Here is a 26093-nt window from a genome sequence, read left to right on the forward strand (position 1 = left end):
GGAAAATAGGAGGAAATCGGCGTGGGGTCCATTTTCCTATAACCAGCACCGGGCTGAACCAGCTGGAGGCTTACACTATAGCAAGGAGACACACAACGTGAAGTCTCCTGCCATATGTAAAATCAGCTCCAAGCTGTTCAGCCCAGGGCTGTAATTCCTGAGAAAGTGGGAATCCCAAAAATTAAATAGGGTCCCCCAGCATGCAGGCACTTGTGAAACAACGAATCAGGGTGACTTCCAGTCATTCCCATAGAAGTCTATGGGGAAGCGCTGAGAGCTCTGCAATGGTGTTGAAAAGAATTCCCGAACAAAATTTGATTTCCACTGTAGAAAGAATATCACGAGTGTGTTCGGCAGTTATATATACAAAAGATGGCTACTTTGAGGAGTCAAAAATTTATATAGAATCCAATTGTTTATTTGCGCTTTGCTTTAATTTCAGAGTACATTGAGACATTAAACAAAGATGTAAAAAAAAAAAAAGAAAAAGAAAAATGGGTTTGTTCTAAAATTTTTGACTGGTAGTGTGTGTTTCTTTGTGTATGTTAAATTAACAGATTAATAGAAAAGTAGATTTGTCATGTGCAAAGGTTTGAGTGCCCTGTTTTTTTATTTAAACTTTAAGCGCAGAGTGCTTCAGTCAATTTTTATTTTGTTTCACAAATATCCCCTCTTACCATGTACTTGTTTCATAAAAGTTAGTTGTTTGATAAGAATTTTTTTTTTAGGTCTTACAAAATTTTTTTAAGAATTTAGATTAAGTTTGATGAAGACAATTCCAGAGTTGAATAAATACACTGATCCTTTAGAACAGGGATGGAGAACCTCAGGCCCGTGGGCCGTATAAGGCCCCTGGAATCATTTGGTCTGGGCCCTCTGAGCTTTTTTCTGCTAGCCTCATCTGGCTAGCAGGGTTCCTAGAATGGCACCCCACAGCCAGAATCTATGCAGCAGTGGCACCTCGATCGTCCTTAGGATGCTTCAGATGGTTACACCGCTGTCCTTACAGCTCCCCGGAGAATCCTCAGGATGCTCCGGGCATTGCTGTAATCACCGGTGATTATGGTCCCGCCCCTGTGTGACATCACACAGAGGGGGCGTGGCCTGCACCAGGCCCGCTAATAATATTACATATATCAAAATGGCCCTCAGCAGAAAAAAGGTTCCCCAACCCTGCTTTAGAATCTTGTTGAATAGCCATGGACTCCTCTAATTAGCAGATAGAGGACTTGAAAATAAAAGTAACTGAATATTGAAAGACTAGTAAACAGTGACAGACTAGTAAAACCAGAAACATTTTGGCATAAAGTACCATGAACTGAAGGAACAGAACTGTAGGATTTGGAGACTATGTATTTTTTCTTCAAATTTATCTTGTAATTGCCAATCCATGGAAATGGATACATGTTTTGGGATTGTAGCTGCAACTGGCACAGGAAATAAGGTCCGGGTTGCAGGAAGACTGGATTCAGCTAATTATTCACCAATCCTAGAAGTTAATGTCCAAGAGCCACTGAACAAACTGAAGCTGAAAGGGGCTGAGCATTTTCACAGGATAATGGTCTAAACCATACTTTAATCTGTCATTCTTGTAACACTTCATGGTTTATTTTAAACTGTTGAAACAGCCTTCACACATAATTGTGTATATATATATATATATATATACATACATACATACATACATACATACACACACACACATACATATATATATATATATATATATATATATATATATATATATATATATATACACACACACACACACACGTATAAAATACACAAATACAAAAACTATTAATATCTTCATAGTTCTGCACTGGCTTCAGAGTCATTTTCCTGCTTAGTCCGGAATTTCTTCCATGGGTGTTCAGTTTCCTCTGCATCCATCCAGTCTAGCCAACGGGTGTAATAACCACGAAAGCCATCAATCCGCTCTAAGAATACATTCTTTTGTTTGTACTAGAAAGAAAAGAAAATTGCATTAAATATAATAAGGGGTGCCTGGTGAGTTTGGAAAGTGGTGAACAAATAGGCCATAAATCAAGAATGCACATACCCATGTTAGGAACATAAACTTAATTTGAATTTTTAGGTACATTGGCTGCTCAATGTCAATTACGTGGCAGGCAAGAAAGGAGCACAAGTCAGATCACAGCGGCTTTATTTTGTTTGCCATGTGGCTTGGGGAGAAGGAGCCAGTATGAGGCAACATGACCTGCCTCCTAGCATCACGTTAAATACACAGGTGGAGAAGGCATAGATTATTGATCATACAAGCATTTGACTGATGCAGATATACAATTTAATATTCTGAGTACCTGAAAGAAAAACAGGATTTTTTTACTTACAAGTATAATTCCCTTCTAAAATTTCATAGGGAACACTTGGTATATATGGTGGTGTAAGAAGCTTGGCTCTTTAAATCTTACAAAATTTAACAAGGCACCTCCCCCTCTATACCCCGACTTCAGTTAAATTTAACCAAGCAGATGTGGGGGGAGGGAGAGAGAGGCCCAAAACTAAATAGTCACAACAGACAAAGTGACAACAATCACAATGGTAACCAGCTAATCAAGAAACATACAACAATAGGAAGTGCTGGGAGGGCATCCAGTGTTTCCCACGGAAACGGAGAAAGTGGCTCCAAGACATGGATTAGAAGGGACCTCAACTGGGTGGATCGCACTCCCTGGAACTGAAGAACCACAGATCACCATACCAGAAGACTGGTGTCTGATGCTAATTCCAGATCATGAAAGGGCTACCGGCGCTGAGATTTTTGGAATCTAGCCACTAGAGAAGGGAAAGTTGCATCAGCAGAGAGAGACAAATAACCTGAGACAGGCGAAGATGAGACTTGTTCCACTTGGACACCTGATCCAAATGGAACTCTCAAGAAAGGAGCCTGCCAAACGGCACAGCCTTGAAGGAGGAGGCAAGTTTTAACAACAGGTGCATGCAGTAATGGACCAAAACAGATTTATTTTTTAGAACCAAGCAAATCACGGATTGGATGAAAAGAATCTAGTCTGGAGGCAGAAAGATCCTCTGTAGGGTATCAAAGATCCTGCCTAAGACCAGCATACTCTGTTACGGTGTGAGGTTTAATTTGTCGAAGTTGATACTCCAACTGGGAGATCAGAACATATTGAGTTAGACAAACATGGGACTGAAACACTTCCAGGGAAGGGGCCTTTATCAGAAGGTCATCGGGATAGGGGACAACTCTCATGCAGGTTTCTCACAAGGCCTGGCATCAGGATGGTGAGCTAACTAGGATTGACAGCCTCAAGATCTGCCCCCCTTTGCTGATGAGGACTGTCACCTAAAACCTGTGGAAAGCAATTTATCTGAGGGCCAAAATAAATTGAAGGAAGACCCAGGAAGAGCCCTAGAAAAGCACTTTTGCCCACAGTGGCCAAAGCGATGATTTTGTCCAATTCTGGGCCAAGAGAACTTTTCCAGAAAAGCAAAAAGTCTCTAGGGATCTCTTGATTCTGCAGTCACTTACTAGTCCTACAGCCAGATTGCCATATGAGCTGCAATTGCTGAAGCAAACTCTAGAACAGACCAGACCTGTATTCATGGCCGCTTTGCCGTGATAAGAAGCTGACTCCCGGATATGTTCTAGAAGCAGAATCAAGTCAGCCTGCAGGGTACCTGAATGTAGACTGTCATACATTAGGTCTGTCCACGTTTCCACTGCCTTACTGACTGGATACCAAAATAGGCCTAATAGAGGTCCTAGTCAGCATATATATGCTCTTCAGGGAGGACCAGTGCTTTCTCTAAGAGAGGTCAAGCCCGGAACTAAAATTGTAGTCTCCTTGAATCAACCAAAATTCCCATTTTGCTCTATCCTCTGCTGCTAAAAGTGGGTAAAGAGAGAACAGACACAGAGATCACTGGAACTTACCATGCAGGTGGGACCAAGCAAGTAACAGGCTGCTTACGCTTCCTCTTGAAAAGAGACACCTACTGAGTGTCCGTAGTATCTGTCAGAGATATTGAAAACCCGTTGGATGGGCTTTAAGGCTTCAACCCCTTGAACATCTGCCGTATCATCTGCTATCACAGAGGAAAGGTCCAGGTCAGAATCAAACAGAAGGTCACCATCAGCCTGAGAGAAAACCTCCAAGTTAGAGTTTTCCCAGGATTAAAGAATACCCCAAAGGTGTTCGCTAGTACCACTGGAATAGGATTCTAGCAGTTTTTCAAAGGAAGATAAAACATGTACCATGCAATCCAAGCCTTGGCCACTAGGTGGCTCAACAGACTGGGAAGCAGGGTGACAGCAACATCTCTCTCTCTCCTAAAAATCGCCACTGAAGAGCCAAGTGTCCCACCATAGAAGCGGAAGCATGAACGCCCTCAGATGCGGGAATATCAAGGCTATGCTTTCTTCTCGCGGCTAGCTACTGGGACCGCTCTGAAATTGTCAAAGCAAAGGTTGCCACACAGGCCTCGTTTCCACAGATGAAGGTGCACATGCAAGTGCAGTGCCACCCTGGGCTTATGCGTCACAGGCTGTGCAGGCAGCCCCCCCAAGTCAGACCGTGCCTGGAGAAAATTAAGCCTTACACTTTGAGCAACATTATCCTTCCCAGACATAACGGCGAAAGGGGAGAAGGTGTACAGGGTAGAGTATCAAACTATCAGACACAGGTATAATTGCAGGTTTATTTAACTGTAGCAGCTGACAGATACTGTACAGGAGAAATGTTCAATAATCAGAAAAACACTATTGTACAATAGGACAAACTTAACCCACACTACTCAGAAATACACAAAAGCACATATGCAGGAACACATCAGAGTACAATACCATCTCACAGCACCTTCAAGGTATAGAAGGGGAAGAGGAGAAACAGTGTCTCTGGTGAAGGCTACACCCAGGAGATGACTGTTGCACTGCTGTATACTGCTGAGGAAGAGGAGCTATGTCTGAGACAAGAACTTCTGGTGGGTGTTCGCATGCAGAAGCACACCAGGAAAGAAGGGGAGAGCAGGATATAACTCCACCTCCTGGGGGCAGACCACAGGTGGTCACTGAATGGAAAGAAAATCTTCAGAAAAACAACCAATCCTAAACAAAGAGTACTTGACAAGCAGCCATCACTTGACCTGCCCCCTCCTCACACTGATCCCGACACAATTTTTGCCCGAGGGTTTCCCTTCTGGAGGCAGGGACAAGGGCTGACCACGACTCTTCACCGGTGACTATCCATCCAAAGACTGATCCTACTTACTGCTGCCGCAAGCTTCCGGTGCACGGTGGTGCTGCAGTGCCAATGGATGCAGTGACCAGGAAGACTGGACACAACCCTCAGTTGAATGTGCCAGATCCCCCAGGAGTCGCCCACTTTGCAGGCTGACTCCCATAGCACGGAGTCTGCCAAGTAGGAACAGTATAAAAAAAGTACATGCTGTTCAGCCTGAGGAAAAAATGCCAATCTACAATAGGCATTTATAGTATAGAGGGGGAGGGGCCCTGTTCAAATCATTTAATATTTCAATTGCCAGGCTCTACACACCACCATATTTACCCCAGGGCTCCAGTGACCCCAGTGGATAAAGGGAAAGATATTACACAAAACAATGGTCAATAATGCAATCAGTAGTTAGATATATATATTTGACTCATTAAACCATGTACATACTCTATCGAAGTGTGGAGGGTATTGTGCAGCAAATTCCAGCTGACGGATCACCACTTCATTAGGAGCCACTTTCCTGTTCCTCATGTCTCGTAGAATATCAATCAAGTAAATATAATCTAATCGTTTGATGGCCACATTAATCAGAGTGCTGTATATATTATTATTGGGAAGGAAACCAGCATTCTGTAACACAAGTCAGAAAATGCAGGTTAAATTAATTTCTCAGTATACAGCTAAAAAAGTATTGCTAAGTAACAGAAATAAGATATTGTACTTAAGTTCAACCAATTCCAAAGTAAAATAATTAAATAAAAAACCACTAAGCAGCCTTAAGAAGCCCCATACTATGTATTCCAGCATAAATACAGTACAGATACAAAAAAGTTAATTGGTGCAATTCATGAAATTGTTAAAAGGTACAAAGATAATGATAACTAGTGTGTATCTGCCATAAAAGAGTTGAAGAGTTATAGTAGTTGGTTGTGTGCCCATCTTTGTGAATAACAGCAAATTATGACTTAACGATAATTTAGTTTCTTGGAAATACTTCATGGCAGCCATTACTCTGAGTTTACATCCCATTCCCCTAGTATTAGACAGAAAGTATTTTCCCTACCGGGTCCGCCCACTCTGGGTATATAGGTCCCCTCCCCCCAGGGACGTAGCTAGGGTAGTGTGGCCGGTGCCATCGCACAGGGCACCACTGGTCAGGGGGCGCTGTTTGGCCCTATCAAATTTCTGTTTATTATTATTCTTGCTAGTAGCTTCCTCTTATTTCATCCCCAGCATCTCCTGGCCTCCCCTACCTCTTCCCTGGCCCTTCCCTATGAAGCCATGGCCCTGTTTTGGGTGCATTATGTCCCTTTAAAAAATGAGGGTGGAGGCGCCAATGCTCTTTCTGGCACAGGGCACCAAAAAGTCTAGTTACGGCTCTGTCGCTCCGCCTATGCCTCTCCTCAGTCTTTTGAGTGTCTCCTCACCTTTAGGGAAAAAACACATTAGGGAGGGTAAATTATAGGCTGCCATGAAGTATTTTAAAGAAATGTAATTATTGGTAAAATATAATTTGCTGTTTATTCATCTTACTTTATGGCATCCATTACTCTGAGATATACCAAAGCATAATATATATATGGGAGGGGAATAAATAGTCAACAGCAACAAATCATGCTTAAATGACTGAATTTATTCAAGCCACTGCCCATGTGAGAACATGACTTCCAAAGTGGGCGTCTGACACATCCAAGGCATAATGTCCTGAGAAGGTAGGACAGAACAGATGACCAGGTAGCTGCTGCACAGATATCTTTCACAGATACTTCAGCCTTCTTTGCCTATGAAGCCCCCATTGCCCTGGTGGAGTGTGCCTTCAAATTATCTGGAGCTTTACGCCTGTTTTTTTCATACACAAACATAATCAATTAATTAATCCATCTTGCTATCGTCTGTTTCATGGGTGCCCCACCTTTCTTTGAACCTCTGTGCAGGACAAACAAATGTTTAGTCTTCCGAAATTATTTCATTCTGTCTAGATAGACAGACATCCCTTGCACCAGATCTAGCATATGCAATCTCTATTCTTTCTCATCTTTTGGTTGTGGAAAAAATGAAGGCAAAATAATTTCTTGGTTTAGATGAAATGTTGATACTACTTTTGGCAAGAAACTTGGATTTGTCCTGAGGACAACCTTATCTGGTAGAATATTTAAATAAATACGGCTCTTCTGCCCATAATACTTGAAGTTCACCAATTCTTCTTGCTGAAGAGATAGAGGTTAGGAACACCACTTTCCAAGTTAGTAGCTTTATTGGAATTTCATGTAATGGTTCAAACAGAGTTACCATTAATGCTTTCAGTATTAGGTTCAAATCCCACGGGGCTATCTGCAATGACATTGTCCTTCCCTGGTACATGAATGGCTGACAGGGAACAAAGCTGTTCTTCTGCCAATTTCAGGATTGTTGACACTTCTTCCATTAGGACTCGGCTTCTGGTACCACCTTGATGATTCAGATATGCCACTACTGCTATATTGTTTGCATATATCTTTAGATATTTCCTTTTTAAGTGATCTTGGAAACCCTTTATAGCATTCCAAACTGCCCTCATTTCCTTCTGATTTGAAAACATCAACCTTTCTTTGGTATTCCAAAGTGCTTGCAGAATTAACACTAACAGATGTGCTCCCCATCCTGTCGAGCCTGCGTCGGTAGTTAGAACCAAATACTGTGTTTCTGACAATGATGTTGTTCTGGAGTTTATCTTTGTACTTATCCACCACCTTAAAGAATCTCTCGTGTCTTGATGTAGGTTTATACAGTAAGATAAAGGAAACCCTTTCCTGCTGTACTGAAGTAGGTTCCACTGTAAATTCCCTTTTCTATACTTTGCCCATGGTATTATATCTATGGTAGATGACATAATTCTCAATAAGCGTAGCCCTTGAGGTAACGGTATTCTGCCGCATACCTGAACCAGTCTTCAGATCTTTGCACATCTTTCTCCTGACAGTGCCATTTTGTATTTTTGAGTGTCTATCTGCAAACCCAGAAATTGTATTTACTGTGCTGGATTTAAAGGACTCTTGACCCAATTTATTATCCAGCTGTGATACTGAAGAAACTTTATGGTTCTGTGCTCAGATTCTCTTACTTGAGTTTCAAACAATTAGCAGATCGTCTAGATATGGCCATACTGCTATACCTTGTGTTCTCAGGCAAGATATAAGAGTCACCAACACCTTTGTTAACGTTCTTGGCGACGTAGCCAAACCGAACAGCAGGCTAGTAAATAGTTTTTCTTGAATGCAGAATCTCAGAAACCTTCGATATTTTCTGCATACCGAAACGTGAAAATAGGCATCCTTTAGAACCATTGATGCTAGGAAATAGTTTTGTCTTATGCCCATCAAAATGGATTTCAGGGTTTCCATATTAATTTCTTTACTCGCACACATTTGTTCAATTGTCTGATCTAAAATGGTTCGGAATCCTCCTGTAGCTTTCTCTACCTAAATAATTGGAGAATAAAAACCTCTCTCTTCTCTACTGGCCGCTTGACAAATTCCACAGCTTTTGAACTGATCAATTTCCTTACACTGTCTTCATAACTTTGACCTCCGCAGTTGACCCTGGAACCCTTGATTCCACAACTTTGTCTGTTTCTGGGATATCTAAAAATTCTATCCTGTATCACTGTGACACTAATTCCAGAACCCAACAGACTCGAACAGACTCCTTCCACTGACTGGTGAACCCCAGAAGTCTGCCCCCTACTGGCACGTGTCGGGATCCTGTAGTATTCATATATACAACTTGATTCCGCACAAGATCAATTAGGACATAATTTATATAATAGATCCCAAGACATTAGCTGTTTTAACACAATACATATAATACAGCTCTTGGTTGGTGGTGCTCCCAAATTTTAAGTATCTAAACTTTTTATTTTTCTATTCTTGTCAGAAAGCAAGGAGAAGACAAAAAATGGCTTTTTGTGGCACACTTAAACATAGTAATTCAAATAATATGATGAGTATATTTATAAAAACACAAATTTTATTGGATACTACCCCCTTTAAAATATTCCCAAAGGGGGTAGTATCCAATAAAATTTGTGTTTTAATAAATATACTCATCGTATTGTTTGAATTACTATGTTTAGGGGTATATCAAAGAAAATATCATTAAAACAAGTATAAAATATTGAGGGTTATGCAAAATATCAAATAATATCAAATAATTTCCCTTCTGGTACCCAAAAGAGTCTGGGTTATATGTATTCAATTAGGCTATTTGCAATAGGTGTGTGGCGACAAAAATAAGTCATGAATGTTCATTCTAACACCTATCACCTATGCTCTACCTAAAAAGGGAAAATTTCAGAATTCCTCCTTCAATAATTCTATTTGGTGTTCATCCAATATATCTCATGTAGAATCATCCATGAAAAAAGGGAGTGGATTTAATATCAATCAATATGAAAAAAGAAGGAGTTAAACAATAAGCATCAATTGATGTCATTCCTCTTTGGTACCTTGATTCGTATACATTAAAGTGCAAAACATATATAAATATAGGACAGAGTATATTCTACACTCTTAGTATGACAAATGTCTTAGCGCCTATAAATGAAGAACCAGATACATACTGCTTGGATACAATTTTGATAGAACTTGACACTGTTGTCACTTTTGTAACACTTCTATACTTTTCCCTGTCATGAATCCGCTTCAGACACAAAATAAGGGAATAGAAGAACTATTAATTGTCATAAGGAAGATTTCCTCCAGGTTAGCTAGGAGAGTCTTGTATTGAAATGAACAATGATAGATCAAAAGGAAAAAAAAAAAAAAAAAAAAAAATCAAAAAATATTTATATATGTTTTGCACTTTAATGTATCCGAATCAATATACCAAAGAGGAATGACATCACTTGATGCTTATTGCTTAACTCCTTTTTTCATATTTATTGAATTCTGAGATTTCCCTTTTTAGGTAGAGCATAGGTGATAGGTGTTAGAATGAACATTCATTACTTATTTTTGTCACCGCACACCTATTGCAAATAGCCTAATTGAATACATATAACCCAGACTCTTTTGGGTACCAGAAGGGAATTTATTTGATATCTCGCATAGCCATCAATATTTAATACTTGTTTTAATTATATTTTCTTTGATATACCCCAATTTTGAACACGTTGGGAATATTTTAAAGGGATCCTGTAGTAGTCATTGTCTCCGATTGCCTCTCCTGTAGGATTGGCGAAAGGATTGTCTCATCATCCTATAGATTGTAAGCTTGCAAGCAGGGCCCTCTTACCTCTATGTCTGTCTGTTATTACCCTGTTTTGTTCTATCAATGTTTCCAATTGTAAAGCGCAACGGAATATGCTGCGCTATATAAGAAACTGTTAATAAATAAATAAAAATAAATAAAATCATCCCTGCAGAGTATCTGGCAATGTATTGCCGCCCAGGTTTATAACTTCAGGCTTCTTTATACTGCTGCTTTGCAGATAACATAGGATACCGACTTCATTTGTCCTGAGATAATTTTATAGATTTACCTACCGTCATCTTGAGTAAAATTGTTTCCAAATTATTACCAAAATGTAGGGAACCCTCAAATGGTAAGGTGACCAGACTATTTTTTGAATGGATATCAGCTGCCCAAGAATGCAGCCATAAAGCTCTTCTTGGTATCAATCCTGCTGTCATAGATTTTGCAGAAAACCATCATGTCAAGCGTAGCTTCGCACAGATATTCAATATCTTTACTCATAATAGAAAGGCTCCTGTGTAATAATTCCTTGACATTTTTTCTTCTAGATCTGTATGTATACTAGATGCCCATAATCTCAAGGTTCTGGATACTGACACTATTGCTACCCCGGGCTTCAGGGACACTGCTGCAGAGCTATGCAATTTCTTTAAAGAACTTTCAATTCTTTTATCCATGTTGTCCTTTAGCATTGCCCATCCTCTAAAGGGATAGTGGTTTTAGAAACAACCCCAGCGACAGCTGCATCAACTTTAGGAATAGTACACCAGGACAAGAATTGATCATCCCCGATAGGATACATCCCATCAATTATCTTAACATTACTCAGATATTTATCAACACTTTGCCTTTCCTTATCAATAATCTCTTTCATAACTTTATGTACTGGAAAATGTCTGCATCTTTTGCTCCCATCTCCAAATAGGAAATCCTGTTTATCACCAAGTTCCACAATATCATCATAATTCATAATTATATATATTCTTCAATAGATTATCCACTATATCCAAATTGAATGTTTAAACATCATCTTGAACATCACCAGACACATTCTCTTCATCATGTTTAAGAACAAACTCAGGTGAAATTGATTCATAATCAAAGTCCAGACTAGTTTGGGATCTAGATCTGTTAGCTCCCTGTGACTGCAAAAATTCTTCCTTAGTAATGCTGGCCATACACGGGACGATTGATCACACGATTTGGGCAGTTTCTACAGGTTGGACAGACCAATCTTTTGAAAATAGTTGTATTTTGAGTCTTCTGCAACCCCAATGCGCGTCCCTGCCGTCGTCTAGTTGGATCGCAGATCAGATGGTTTTGCAGAGAGATCTTAACTGATCGTTTAGGAATTGACACACATTATGTGATGTGTGATCAAATCGTATGGTCTTATGTGAAATAGTTGCATTTTAAATACAAATCGTCCTGTATCTGAAGGGAAGAATTTTCAAGGGAAATCGTACAACTTATCTGACCAACTTTTGAATCTCACAGTGTATGGCCACCTTAACAAAAGTTTTTTTCATCCATTCCATTAAGTCTTAACTTAACTGTTTAGACTGACTATCCGATGGGGAAGAATCTTTCTGACAGTCATTGCAGAACTTAGCATCATGTTTACTAGTAAAGGACTTATCACATGCAAGACAAATACTTGAAAGATGTTTGCTTTTCTTCCTAACTCCTTTTAAAGCTGGAGACACACTGCAGAACAAAATATTTATTACTAAACACCCCAACTAATGCTGCATACACACGTAAAGATTTTCTGTCCAACCATCAAACTAGTTGATTGGTTGGAATGAAAATCTGGTAACGTATGGGAGTAACTGATGATCAGCAATTTGCTCCTAAATGCCAGAAAACAGATGAAAATGGAAGTTCAGACAAGTTTGTTAAATGTTTGATCTAAACAATTTGTTCAAACAACAGTTTTTGTCCATTTTCCGGCATTTGGGTGCAAATTTCTTATTGTCATTTGCTTTTATACCTTACCGGATTTTCATTCCAACCAATGAACTAGTTGGATGGTTGGACAGAAAATCTTTACGTGTGTACCCAGCTTAACGCTAATATTATAACTAAAAAGTGCCCTCTATGAGAACTTACCTCTCCTGGGCACATACAACTTTTTTGGGGAGAAGGCTCCTTTTCCATTATTTGTCAGAGGCTAGATACCAGCAACAGCCGAGTAATAGTTAAATGGAAAGATAATATAGTACACCCGTTCAGGGGTGTTTTAAGAGAGGAGGGGGCCCGTGTGCAGCCTCTGTTTGGGCCCTCTCCTCTCTGTCAGCAGCTCAGCGATAGAGAGCGCTTTAGATTTTGGCCTCATGCCAGAATCTACTGCGCATGTGCGGGTCTCCGGGAAAATGGTACCCGCGCCTACTTTCCCGGGGACATATTTTCTCTGCATGCGCAGATCACTGGGAAAATGTCCACCGCCATTTTCCCAGTGAGTGTTTGCTGCTCTGCAGCGCTGGTTCGGCGCTGCGGAGCAGCATATCGGGATCTGTGTAGAGGTAAGAATAATTACCTATTGGTGCAGGGTATGCGGTGTGGGCCCCCCTGCACGCACACCTTGCACCCATTATAAAGATGCCTATGCACCGTGCTCCGATGTAGCAGGAGTGCAACTCAAAGATGTGACCTACACACGTCACTTAAAATACATATACAAACGGACAAATACTTGAGCACTCCTACTTTTGAGGTGTATAACAAAACTCAAAAGTCAATTTTAACATAAAAAAGTCCCAAATTATTGATATTATAATCTAATATAATAATATAATCTGTTCATCATACTCATCTAGGAATATTATCAAGAAATTTGGGACTATTTATGTTGACATTTAGCCGAGTAATAGTATTGGAGGGCAAAGCAGCACCATCTTTAATCCTCTCATCCCTTGGGTGAACTCCTGCTGTCATCGGGACTTCCGCGTGCCGCCCCCAGCACCATTGCCTTGCCTAGCACTTCCGCCCACCATTCCACGTGGGGACAGAAACAAGCAGCCGGACACCTGTAGCGGCAGCAGGGGCAACACCGGGGTACATCGGATGCGCTCAGGGGTCCATTAGATGACAAGCCGCAGCCTTTCCCCAGGATGCTATCATCCTCCAGATCGCAGCTACCAGAGGTGCATTTACTGGGAGTATAAACTAAGTAAATACCTTAGAACAAAAAACAACAAACTTCCTACAGTCCCTCTAGGAGACAGGAAAAAGACTGAGGAGGGATAGGGGGAGGGGACCTATATAACCAGAGTGGGCGGACCCGGTAGGGAAAAAAATTTCCTGTCTGATATTAGGAGAAAGGGATGTAATCTCAGAATAATGTTTTTTATAATATATATATATATATATATATATATATATATATATATATATATATATACACACACACACACACACACACATACTTACACACACACACACACATTATATATATATATATATATATATATAAAAATCTGAGATCCACAGGGTTATATTAATTTATTATCATAGCTTATAAAGAAACTTGTTATTGTGGTTTGTATAGGCCAAAGGTATACACTAAAAGACAAGTGAAAGCCAGGTGTGTGTTTGTACCGTCATGTCTTGCAGCATCTGTAAGCCGTCTTCCTTTTTGTGGCATGTCTTAGCCAGATTGCAGAATGTGTGGAGGTTTGGTGAGATTCCTCTCTGGGCCATAATGGGCAACAGTTCCTGGAAATGTGGCATTAAGACAACAAGTAAGAAATACGTGGAATCCTGTGCAATATATTAGTCCTGAAATAGTAAAAGGATGAGATCTTCCATAATAGCTTTTGTATTGCTTATTGTAAAGCTGTTCTGTAAAGATTTGCATTTATAGCTGCACCACCTACTAGTGCGCTACATGCAGTCACTTTAGGCCTGATACAGAGTTGGAAGTAATACCCCTTTCAGACATCTCGAGATTCCCGGGAATTTGGCCTGCCTCAGCCAAATTCCCGGGTAGCCGCGTCTGGCTGAAAGGTACCTACCCGGGAACACGTTCCCGGGTAGCCACTCCTGCAATCGACCAGGGTTTTTCCCGGGACTTAAGTCCCGGGAAATTACCCTGCTTCTGTCTGAATAGTGCTACCCGGGAATTTACGCTCTGGCTTCACCAAACAGCTCCTGATTGGCCGGATGTGGCTGCCTGTTGATGAGATCATCAGCAGCCGGACAGTGGAGGGCAGACGCCATAAACGTTAAATATAGCGCTAAAGAGGCAGTGCAGTGCTACACGGCGGATTTAGGTGCAGCAACATTTGCAGAGAGACCCGCAACACTACGACAGAGGAGAGAGCGCAGTACCAGGTGTTTGTAGAATGGTGCCAGGTGTTACTGTTTTTTATTATCTTATTAAAAGAGCTTGTTTCTTATTATATATGGCATATATTTTAAAATACTGAATACATTATTAATACACCATACAAGAGATTTATTTTTTATTCATTTGCTTATTTATTTATTATTTTTTTATCTAAATTTTCTGGGTTTACTTTAGCGCAGTAATCTTTCTTTTTTGTGTGTACAGGTGGTTGCTGATCACGGCACATTGGAAGGACGAGGAGGTCCGTGAGCTCTTACATGTGAGGGGAGAGGAGGAAATAAAAGCTCAAATCACAGGTACTGTTAAGGATGCCATGATCTATTGCAACATTGCCAAAATCCTGGCCAACCGAGGTATTGTGAAGACACAGCAGCAAGTCCTTAATAAGCTAAAGAGCCTACAGAAACAATACACAAAGGTCCATGACCACAATCGTAATCGCAGTGGTGTGGGAAAGATGGAGTGGCCGTTATACGATTTATGCACTACGGCTTTTGGGCATACAGCACTATGCAACCCCATTGCTCTATCTTCTTCAAGTGATGCTGGAACACTGTCTGCAACAACGACAGGCATGCCTTCAACAACTCCTGAGAGCAACCAGCAGAGCCCGGCATTATCGCAGGTCCTATTTGATGACCCAGATGAGGACTCATCTAATACCATCATCATTGAACCAAGCACTGGCACAGATGTGATCTCTCAAACGCAAAGGCAAGATTCTGAGTCTGAGCCACAGACCCAGGGAAACAAGCCTACCCTACACGGTAACAGTAAGTTTAATTCAAATAACTTATGTTCTGCTGCATTAATCTATGTAATGTTGTAGTTCAATTTCTAGTATATAGTAGAAACCGTATTGTTTCTGCGTTTATCTTGTAGTGGAGGATGGGCACCGCATGCAAACAGATGTGCTGCTTTTTGAATTGGGACCATTTATTGTTTTGTTTTTCAAATATTTTTTACATCTGTTGCTTAACGTTTTCTCTCTTTTACTTTCAGTTTTCACAGTGCCAACACGTAAAAAGAAGAAGAGCAAAATTGATGTTGCTACCAAAGCCATGACAAATATTCTATGTGAACAACTACGCGACCTAGATTCGGAATGGCAGACACAAGAGGATGCCAGACTGCAGCGGTTCATGGCCAATGAGAGATAAATGCAGAGTAATTTGCTAAAGGAAATGATGGCTATGCAGGAAAGGCTTAGTCGCGATAACCGCAAATTTTTCACTCAAATCTTGAGCACAATCCACTACAAAACAACACGTTCCACCACCCACCCATTTTGGGCAACAAACTAATTATCCAAACTCATTTGGGGAACCATCCCAGTATTATGTGCAACAACCTCAGTCTCCCACTTCATTTGAGCATACATCACAGTATGACCAGCACGCTAATTTCCCCACAGCATTTGGGTAAACTACATACAAGTTTGCGCAACAAGCAAAGCCCCCCCCCAGGATTTGGCCAAACATCACAGTATGTGCAATAAGCAAAGCCCCCCCCAGGATTTGGCCAAACATCCAGTATGCACAACAAATAAAGTCCCCCACAGCATTTGGCCAAACTACATCCCATATATCCAAGCATCCGCAAACACCTCAGTCATCCTCAACATTTACAGATAGTACATTATCTAATGTACTCGAAGGTCAATTTAAAGATACTTTGCCAGCTAATACTGTCACAGAAACGTACTCCTGACAAAAACCCAGAGTTTACAGAAATATTTAACTGTGGTAATCAAATATATCTAGTGATGTTAACTAGACATATCCCATTTGATTATGTTGAAATTGTTATGGTTACTGTTTTTGTCTTTTTTTTTTTTTTTTTAAGGATATTGAGTTGGTGTAAACAAGGATCTACCAAAAAATTCTGGTCCTATTTGTTTTATTTTAAAGGCTTGTTTAATGCCTCACAGCTCTATGCGCACTTAACAATGTTCTGAAGTAAAAATGTGCACTTTTATTTATTTTTATACTATTGTTTAGTTTTGAATTGTGTTGTATTTTGTGCAACATTATTTCCTATGTAAGAAATATGGAAATAAGGCTTTCAAACTTCGTATGCAACTTAAACAAAGGCCTTTATTAAAATAAAAGATTTTTTGAACATTTCATAGATTACGTATGTATTTATTGCAATAACTCCCAGTCCCCTTATACCAAAACCCCACCTTTGCATGACCTCATTAATGTGTGCTAGCATAACGTCCACTTACAATGACAAAACTGTGATTTTCTGTGTAAAACTCTGAAAAACCCTGCTCTTGTCTGAAAGGGGTCTACCCGGGAAATACCCGGGTCGAAGCTGTAGTGTGAAAGGGGGGTCTCTACCAAATACCCGGGATTTTGCACTGGAGAAATTCCCGGGTCTGAGCAGGAAATTTCCCGGGTTGTATATCTGAGAGGGGTATAAGGCTGCCAAGAGAATTTCTGGGCCCGGATACAGCAACATCCTGTGGGACCACAGCATGTTGGGCATGGCTGCACCCATTTGTGGGTGGGTCTAACATGTGAGATGCACCCATTCACAGGTACATGGCATAGCACCCAGCAGCTGGGACTAAAGTATTCACTACTGTATTAGGATGACAGGACAGTCCCATAATAGTTGCATTTTTAGCAGGATGTATTTAGATGCTAAATTGTAACACACAAAAAACAGGATTTTGGTACTTACCGTTAAATCCATTTCTCTGATTCCACAGGGGACACTGGAGCTTCATGACAGTGGGGTATAGACGGTGGGTTGAGTTGAGCCTGGCACTTTAAAAATCTACAAGTGTGACTGGCTCCTCCCCCTCTATGCCCCATCAGCCCCAGTTTTAAAGAACTGAGCCCGAGAGGAGACGGAGAACAGACTGAAGAACAAAGAAGGAGAACAGGAAAAGAAACAATCCAACATACTGACACACTGCAAGAACACAGCAGGCTGCAGGGATAAACAGTCACACAACGAAAACAGACCAAACTGCAACAGAACTGAAGCAGAACAAGCAACTGAGAACAGGCAAGAAGCACTGGGTGGGCGTCCAGTGTCCCCTGTGGAATCGGAGAATTGGATTTAACGGTAAGTACCAAAATCCTGTTTTCTCCTTCATCCACTAGGGGACACTGGAGCTTCATGACAGTGGGGACGTCCCAAAGCTACCCTCCTGGGGGGGAGAGTGCTGAACGCCCTGCAAGACACTACGACCAAAATTTGAAGCAGAAGCCGCAAAAGTGTCAAATCTGTAGAAACGTACAAAAGTATGAACCGAAGACCACGTCGCTGCCCTACAAAGCTGTGAAGCCGAGACACCTCTACGTGCCGCCCAAGAAGTACCCACAGAGCGCGTAGAATGCGCAGAAATGGATACCGGCGGTGGTCGAGCAGAAGCAACATATGCCTGACGAATAGTCAGACGAATCCACCTGGCCAAAGTTTGTTTAGACGCAGGCCAGCCACGCCGATTAGCATCATAAAGGACGAACAGAGCCTCTGATTTACATAGCCCCTCAGTACAGGACACATAAATGCGAAGTGCCCGAACCACATCCAAGGAGTGAGAATCCCCAGAAGAGTCCGACAACGCTGGCACTACAATCGGCTGATTCAGATGAAAACCCGAGACCACCTTGGGCAAAAAGGAAGGCCGGGTACGAAGTTCCGCCCGATCTTCGTGAAAAATCAAGTAAGGGGAACGGCAGGACAAGGCTCCAAGTTCAGACACATGTCTGGCCGAAGCCAGGGCCAATAAAAGGATCATCTTCCAAGTCAAATACTTCAATTCCACCTCCTGCAAAGGCTCAAAGGTGGATGACTGAAGAAAAGATAAAACAAGATTCAGGTCCCAAGGAGCCGTGGGTGGCACAAAGGGGGGCTGAATTCTAAGTACCCCTTGAAAAAAGGTCTGAACCTCCGGAATCAGAGCTAGGCGACACTGGAAAAAAATAGAAAGAGCAGAAATCTGCACTTTAAGCGATCCCAAGCGTAACCCCGCATCGAGGCCTTTTTGAAGAAAAAGAAGAAGACGTGGTAAATGAAAAGAGGAAGTGGAGGATCCACTACCTTCACACCAGGAGATATAAGCCCTCCAAATGCGATGATAATGCGCTGATGTTACCGGTTTTCTAGCCCTAAGCATGGTAGGAATGACCGACCTAGGAACTCCATGGCTTCTTAGGATGGCGGTCTCAATAGCCACGCCGTTAAACGAAGCCGCCGTAAATCCGGGTACACACATGGACCCTGTTGTAGAAGGTCCGATCGTAGCGGAAGAGGCCAAGGTTCGTCTGCCAGAAGGAATAATAGATCGGAGTACCAAACCCGACGAGGCCAATCCGGAGCCACTAGGATGACGGTGGACGACTCTCGTTTGATCCGCTTGAGAATCCGAGGGAGGAGCGGAAACGGTGGGAACAGGTACACAAGGCTGTACGGCCAAGGGATCAGTAAAGCATCCGCTCCCACCGCTGCCGGATCCATGGTCCTGGAGCAGTAAAGGGGTAGTTGATGATTTATCCGAGATGCTATCAGGTCTATCTGTGGTTTCCCCCATCTGCAAACCAGTTGATGAAAGACCTCGGGATGAAGGGACCACTCCCCGGGATGAAGATCCTGACGACTGAGGTAGTCCGCTTCCCAGTTGTCGACTCCCGGGAATAAACACTGCGGAAATGACCTCTACGTGTCTTTCTGCCCACAGAAGGATGCGACTGGCTTCTCTCATTGCCATCCGACTGCGGGTTCCTCCTTGGCGATTTATGTATGCCACTGCCGTGGCGTTGTCGGATTGTATCCGAACCGGAAGTCCTCGTAACAGAGGAGCAGCCTGTATCAAAGCTCTGTAGACTGCCCGCAGTTCGAGAACATTGATTGGTAAGAGGGACTCCTGCTGCGACCAAAGCCCCTGGAAGTGATTGTCCAGAACCACCGCTCCCCATCCGCGGAGGCTGGCGTCTGTGGTGACCAAGGTCCAATTCCAAATTCCGAAGCGCCGACCCGCTAACAGATGCTCCGTCCGAAGCCACCAGAGCAAGGATATGCGGGTCCAGGGAGACAGACGCACCAGCCGATGCATCTGTAGGTGGGACCCGGACCACTGAGATAGAAGATCCAGTTGAAATATTCTGGAGTGAAATCTGCCGAATTGGATGGCCTCGAAGGAAGCCACCATTTTCCCCAGGAGACGGATGCAAAGATGCACAGATACTTTCCTGGGTCTGAGCACCAGACGAACCAGCTCCTGTATGGCTATGGCCTTGTCCCTTGGCAAGAATATACGAAGCAGAACAGTGTCTAGAATCATTCCTAGGAACTGAAGTCTCTGGGACGGCATCAACTGAGACTTCTGGAAGTTCACAATCCATCCATGTTGAATGAGAATCTGATGTGTAAGGGACACTTGGTGTAAAAGGACTTCTGCCGTCGGAGCCTTGATGAGTAAATCGTCTAGGTACGGAACTATCGTCACCCCCGAGAGCGCAAGTGAGACACCATGACGGCCATCACTTTGGTGAATACCCTGGGAGCTGACGAGAGACCGAATGGCAGGGCCTGAAACTGGAAATGAGCTTCCCTGATGGCAAATCTGAGGAAAGCCTGGTGAGGAACCCAAATTGGGACATGCAGATAGGCGTCCTTGATATCTATCGACACCAGAAACTCTTCTGCCTCTAGTCCCGCAATGACAGAATGGAGAGACTCCATCTTGAACCTGTGAAATGAAAGATACTGGTTCAAGGATTTCAGATTCAGAATGGGTCTGACTGACCCATCTGGTTTCGGAACCACAAAAAGGTTTGAGTAAAACCCTTGTTGTTTTTGTGCAGTGGGAACCGCCACAAGGACCTCGGCCAGCAAAAGTTTCTCGATCGCTTGACACAAAATTAGTTGCTTCAAGGGATCGACGGGCAAACCTGTTGTAAAATAACGCCCAGGAGGAGTGAAAGCAAACTCGATCTTGTATCCTTGAGATACCAGATTTCGAACCCAAGTGTCTGGAGAAGTCCGTCTCCAAACCTCCGAGAAACGCTGGAGGCGAGCCCCCACCTTCGGATTTCCGAGATGGGATGGGAGCCCGTCATGCCACAGGCTTGTCTGCTGGCTTGGGATCTGGACGGCGGGCAATATTTGCTTGACGTCCTCTAGCACGGCCTCCTCACCCCGCTGAAGACGAACCTCGCGATCGTCCCTGAAATCTTGCAGATGCTCGAAAGGAACGTCCCCTAAACGAGCGACGCGGAGGAGGTGCTGATGAAGGTAGAAAAGTACTCTTACCTCCAGTGGCCAGCGAGATCCATTTGTCCAGCTCTGGACAAAATAAAATATCGCCTGTGAAAGGAAGAGCTTCCACTGCTCTTTTTGACTCTGCATCCGCTTGCCAGGCACGAAGCCAAAGTGCCCGGCGAGCAGAGACCGCCGAAGCAGAAATCCTAGCGCCTACCTGGCCGATATCTCTGGAGGCGTCTCCTAAGTATACAGCAGACTCCTGAATATGTTCTGCCAAGGTAATCAGATCTGCCCGCGGAGTGTTGGATCTAAGACCCTCAGTCAATTGTTCCACCCACTTTTCCACAGCCTTGTTGACCCAAGATCCTACCAAGGCCGGCCGGAGAAGTGCACCCGCGGCCGTATAAATGGATTTCAAAGTGGTTTCTAATCTCCGCTCTGAGGTTTCCTTCAATGTAGTAGCTCCTGGAACAGGTAACGTGGTCTTCTTTGACAACCGAGAAACCGAAGAATCCACAGGTGGCGGTTTCTCCCACCTCTTCCTATTTTCCATAGGAAATGGGTAAAGAGAGAAAAAGCGCTTAGGAATCTGGAATTTATGGTCCGGATTCTGCCAGGCTGCCGTCATCTGTTCGTCCAACTGGAGAGAAACAGGGAATGTGACGGCCATCTTCTGTGACCTGGCAAATAAGGAGTCTTCTAACGATTCTGGAGCGTCCTGGCCAGAAATCTTAAGAACTTCCCTTACCGCTAGAATGAGTGCGTCAATACCTTGCAATGCCTCAGGTTCTTGTGAGTAAGTCTCTACGTCTGATTCGTCCAGCATCTCCCCTTCCTCCTGAGACGAGTGATCCGCTGCCGAATCCTCATCCGACTGGAGAACCGCCGGAAGAGCCCTCTTCTTAGATGAGCAACTTACCGTAGCTTCAGGAGCTTTAGACGCAGAACCCATCGCTTGAGCAAGGCTATTCACCGAGCGGACTAAATTCTGAGCCCACGCTGGTTCTGCTAGAAAAGAAGGGTGAGATGTGCCAGGTAGATCTCTGGCAGCCTCCCGTTCCCTACGGGAAGCGGCTAATTCAGAAGAAAGGTCCGCCATGACCCCTGCCAAACTATTTATGAAGGAGGGAGTGACAGACTGCGTGTTAGCACTGTCTGCTTCACACGTCTCGCACAGGGAAGACCCTTCGGAGCGAGCATGGGTAAATTTCTTCCTGCACTTAGTGCAGGCAAACAGCTTTTGTGATGCAGTTTACAATAATAATGCTACTCAAGTATGGGAGCAGACAGAGCAATAAGGGAGGAGCAGAATTTCAATAATAATGCTACTCAAATTGCAGGCAGAGCAGTATAGGAGGAGCAGAATTTCAAGAATAATGCAACTCAGTAACAGGGGCAGACAGGCATATAAGGTAGGAGCAGTCAATAGGACCAGAAGGTAGTTAAAACCACCTTCTGTAATTACAGACCCCCTGTAGAAGCTGTCAGATTTCTCCTCTCCCCCTCCGCTCAGTGCCTTCAGGGAATGTAGAAGCTCCTCTCTCTGAGGCGCCACTCCCGTTCAGAGCGCGCCAAACTAGCCCAGGCAGTGAAGGAGGAAGAGGAGGAGGGACCTATAAGCTCCTCCTCCTAATGGCCGCCGCTATTGTATGCACGCGGCATACACTTATACAGTGGGGACGTCCTCATGTGTCCCCGCACTGACAGCGGGGGCCAGCAGCACGACCGCCGCCAGTGATAAACGTGCCGGTGCCTTTTACACAAGCACCGGCACGCAGAGGCAGGACCGCTGTGAGCGCGCCTACCTAACAGCCAGCGCCGGTGTTCTATCGCACACCAGCGTGGCACTGACAGCCGCGCGCTGTATTCAGACCCAGCAGATTATTTACACCTCTCCTGCTAGTCAGGAGAGGTGTGCTACTTACCGGGCTGCTGCGGCCAGAGCGCTGGGCAGTGAGGGGAGAGCGGGGACCCGGACACAAGCCTGTGTTAGCTGTGGCGGGCCTCCCTGAGTCTGATGACTCCTAACTGCCTAAAGCAGCCTCCCCTCCATAGGGTGACCGGACACAGGCTGCAGTAGCCGTGTGGTCCCCTCTCTGGCGGCTCCCACGATGCAGGCAGACTGTCACAGCCAACAGTCTGCCTGTCCTCTTGCTTTGTTTTTCTTTTACAATTTTTATTTAATTTAAAGGGCTGGAGACAGCCCCTGTGCACCGGCTCTACTCGGGCACATTCTAAAAACTGGGGCTGATGGGGCATAGAGGGGGAGGAGCCAGTCACACTTGTAGATTTTTAAAGTGCCAGGCTCAACTCAACCCACCGTCTATACCCCACTGTCATGAAGCTCCAGTGTCCCCTAGTGGATGAAGGAGAAATGAAAGTGCTACAACTGTATTTTGTACATCTCTCAAGTAAATAACACATATGCACACAATCTATTTTCTGTCATGGAGATAGATGTATGAAAAATGTAATTGTGACATAACATCAGGTCATCTTAAACACACACATTCAGTAGCACATATCCTAACCCACTGCTCCATGCTCCTCCCTCGCTATCTACCCCATCTGTGTCGCGCCTGTCTGTCTGCCCCTCCCCTTTACAATGTTAGCTCTCACGAGCAGGGCCCTCGTCTCTCACGTGCTTCTCCTCCCCTCTACTTATAGTATCATTCATCCGAATTGGCACCTATCATTTGGTTGATGAGGCCCTGCTGCTTTTGTTATGCAGCAATGTTTATTAACCATGTCCTTTGTCCTGCATGGTTTTGTATTACTATTAACTGTTTTTCTTGTTTGCTCATTTATGTACTGTGTAAGGCGCTGTGGAACCTTTGTGGCGCCATATAAATAAAGGATAATAATAATAAGTCGGACATGCGTTACTCAGAAGAGGTATGCATGAAAAAGATATGAGATATGGTAAGAACTTACCCTTGTTATCTCTATTTCTACGAAGTCCATAGGGTTCCCCAGGATACCTTGGGGTATAGATGATGGCGGCAGACATCAGGCACCTCAGAGTGAAAGTTTTCAGACTCCCAGGATGCACTGGGGTTCCTCTCCTATACCCTGCCCTCGGGCCAAGGCGAATCAGTTACGTATCAAGCCATAGGCTGGAGGTGGAGAAAAAAAAAAAAAAAAAAAAAGAGAGAGGAAAGTCTGGAACACACAAGAATCACATTTTCACCAGGAGACGGAAAAACTGGTGACCAGAACAAAGCCCATCTGCAGTACAGGCGCGACAGGGCGGGAGTCCTGTGGAACCCTATGGACATTGTAGAAATAGAGATAACAAGGGTAAGTTCTTACCATATCTCATATTTTCTACTTCAGGGTCCATAGGGTGTCCACAGGATACCTTGGGGATGTCCCAAAGCAGTATCCTTTAAGGGGGGGGACGCTCCTGTGCTGAAAGGAGAATCCACCGCCCGACAGAAGACCATGTGGCTGCCTTGCAATGCTGAACAGCAGTGGCACCACGGCGAGCTGCCCACGAAGGACCCACAGACCTAGTGGAATGAGCCCTAACAGAGGATGGAACAGGAAGGCCTTCATGAATGTAAGCCTCAGAAATCGCCATGCGAATCCATCCTGCCAAAAAGTATGCTTAGCGGCTGGCCAACCCTTCTTACGGAAGCCATAGAGGACAAACAAGGAGTCCGACTTCCTAAACAAATTGGTACGGTCAATATAAATCCTTAGAGCACGTACCACATCCAAGGAGGCCTCACCAGCCAAGAGGTCTGGGGAATTAAAGGCCGGCACAATAATTTCCTCGTTAATATGGAAACTAGATACCACCTTAGGGAGGAAACCAGGGCGAGTGCGAAGCACCGCCCTGTCCCTATGAAAATTAAGAAACGGAGGGTGAAATGAGAGAGCCCCCAATTCTGAGACCCTTCTGGCCTGTAGCAATGGCCAGAAGAAACAGTCTTAGCTGTAAGACATTTTAAATCCACTGAGCCCAGTGGTTCACATGGTGGTCCTTGGAGAGCCCTCAGGACCACAGCCGAATCCCAAGGAGCCACTGGTGGAACAAAGGGAGGCTGAATATGAAGTACACCTTGCATAAAGGTGCGGACATCAGGAAGAGTAGCAATCCTATGCTGAAACCACACTGACAGGGCAGAAACTTGCACCTTCAGGGAAGCAAGGCGAAGACCGTGATCTAAGCCCGCTTGTAGGAAAGCCAAAACCCTGGATATCCTGAACACCTGAGGATAATAGCCTCTAGGGCAACACCATTCAAAGAAAGTATGCCACACTCTGTGGTAAATTCTTGCAGACGCAGACTTCCTGAGCTCTGAGCATGGTGTTAACTACAGAGCTGGAAAAAACCCAGAGCGTCTACCAGAAGAGCCTCCTCGTCTCTTGTTCTTGACCCATACACAGGCAGCTTGTTGTTGTGTCGGCAGGCCATGAGGTCCATCTCTGGAAGGCCCCACTTGTCCACCAGGAGTTGAAACACCACCTGGTGAAGAGACCATTCTCCTGGATGCATGTCTTGACATCTGAGAAAGTCTGCGTCCCAGTTGAGGACTCCTGGTATGAACACTGCCGAGATGGCAGGGAGATTGTCCTCCATCCAAGTCAGAATGCAGGACACCTCTGTCAGTGCCGCCTGACTTCGGGTTCCTCCTTGGCGGTTTATGTAAGCCACCGTGGGGGCGTTGTCCAATTGTACCTGCACGGGTTTTCCGTGGAGAACATGTCTTGCTTGCTGGAGAGCTTTGAATACCGCCCAAAGTTCCAAGATGTTTATTGGAAATGCAGATTCTGCTAGTGTCCACCTGCCCTGGAATAAGTGTGGACCCGTCACTGCTCCCCAGCCTCAGAGACTGGCGTCCGTTGTCAGAAGGACCCAGTTCGCCACCCAAAAGGGGCGTTCCCTGTTCAGGTGAGCCATCTGCAGCCACCAGGCCAGAGACAGAAGTACCTCCGGAGAAAGCACCATTGTCTGTGTCTTTATCCCATGGGGCAACCTATTCCATCTGGAGAGGATCAATTTCTGCAGAGGTCTGGAGTGAAACTGGGCATATTCCGCCATGTCGAACATTGACAAC

At 43.9% G+C, this 26093-nt stretch overlaps 1 protein-coding gene across 2 annotated transcripts in view; it reads right to left on the reverse strand.

Annotated features, from left to right (window-relative positions):
- Positions 1 to 415: 415 nt before the first annotated feature.
- Positions 416 to 26093, reverse strand: part of PTCD1 (pentatricopeptide repeat domain 1) — a 41605-nt gene continuing 15927 nt past the window's right edge. For both annotated transcript variants that reach the window (XM_088466674.1, XM_088466673.1), the window contains exons 7-9: positions 14052 to 14168; positions 5667 to 5849; positions 416 to 1965 (exon numbers count right to left, since the gene is read on the reverse strand). In XM_088466674.1, coding sequence (XP_088322800.1) covers positions 1810 to 1965; positions 5667 to 5849; positions 14052 to 14168 — 456 coding nt within the window. In that variant the 3' untranslated portion in view covers positions 416 to 1809. The remainder of the gene's footprint in view (positions 1966 to 5666; positions 5850 to 14051; positions 14169 to 26093) is intronic.

The sequence above is a fragment of the Taudactylus pleione genome, unplaced genomic scaffold, assembly GCF_031769625.1.
Source record: "Taudactylus pleione unplaced genomic scaffold, aTauple2 ptg000066l, whole genome shotgun sequence".
Taxonomy (NCBI): Eukaryota; Metazoa; Chordata; class Amphibia; order Anura; family Myobatrachidae; genus Taudactylus; species Taudactylus pleione.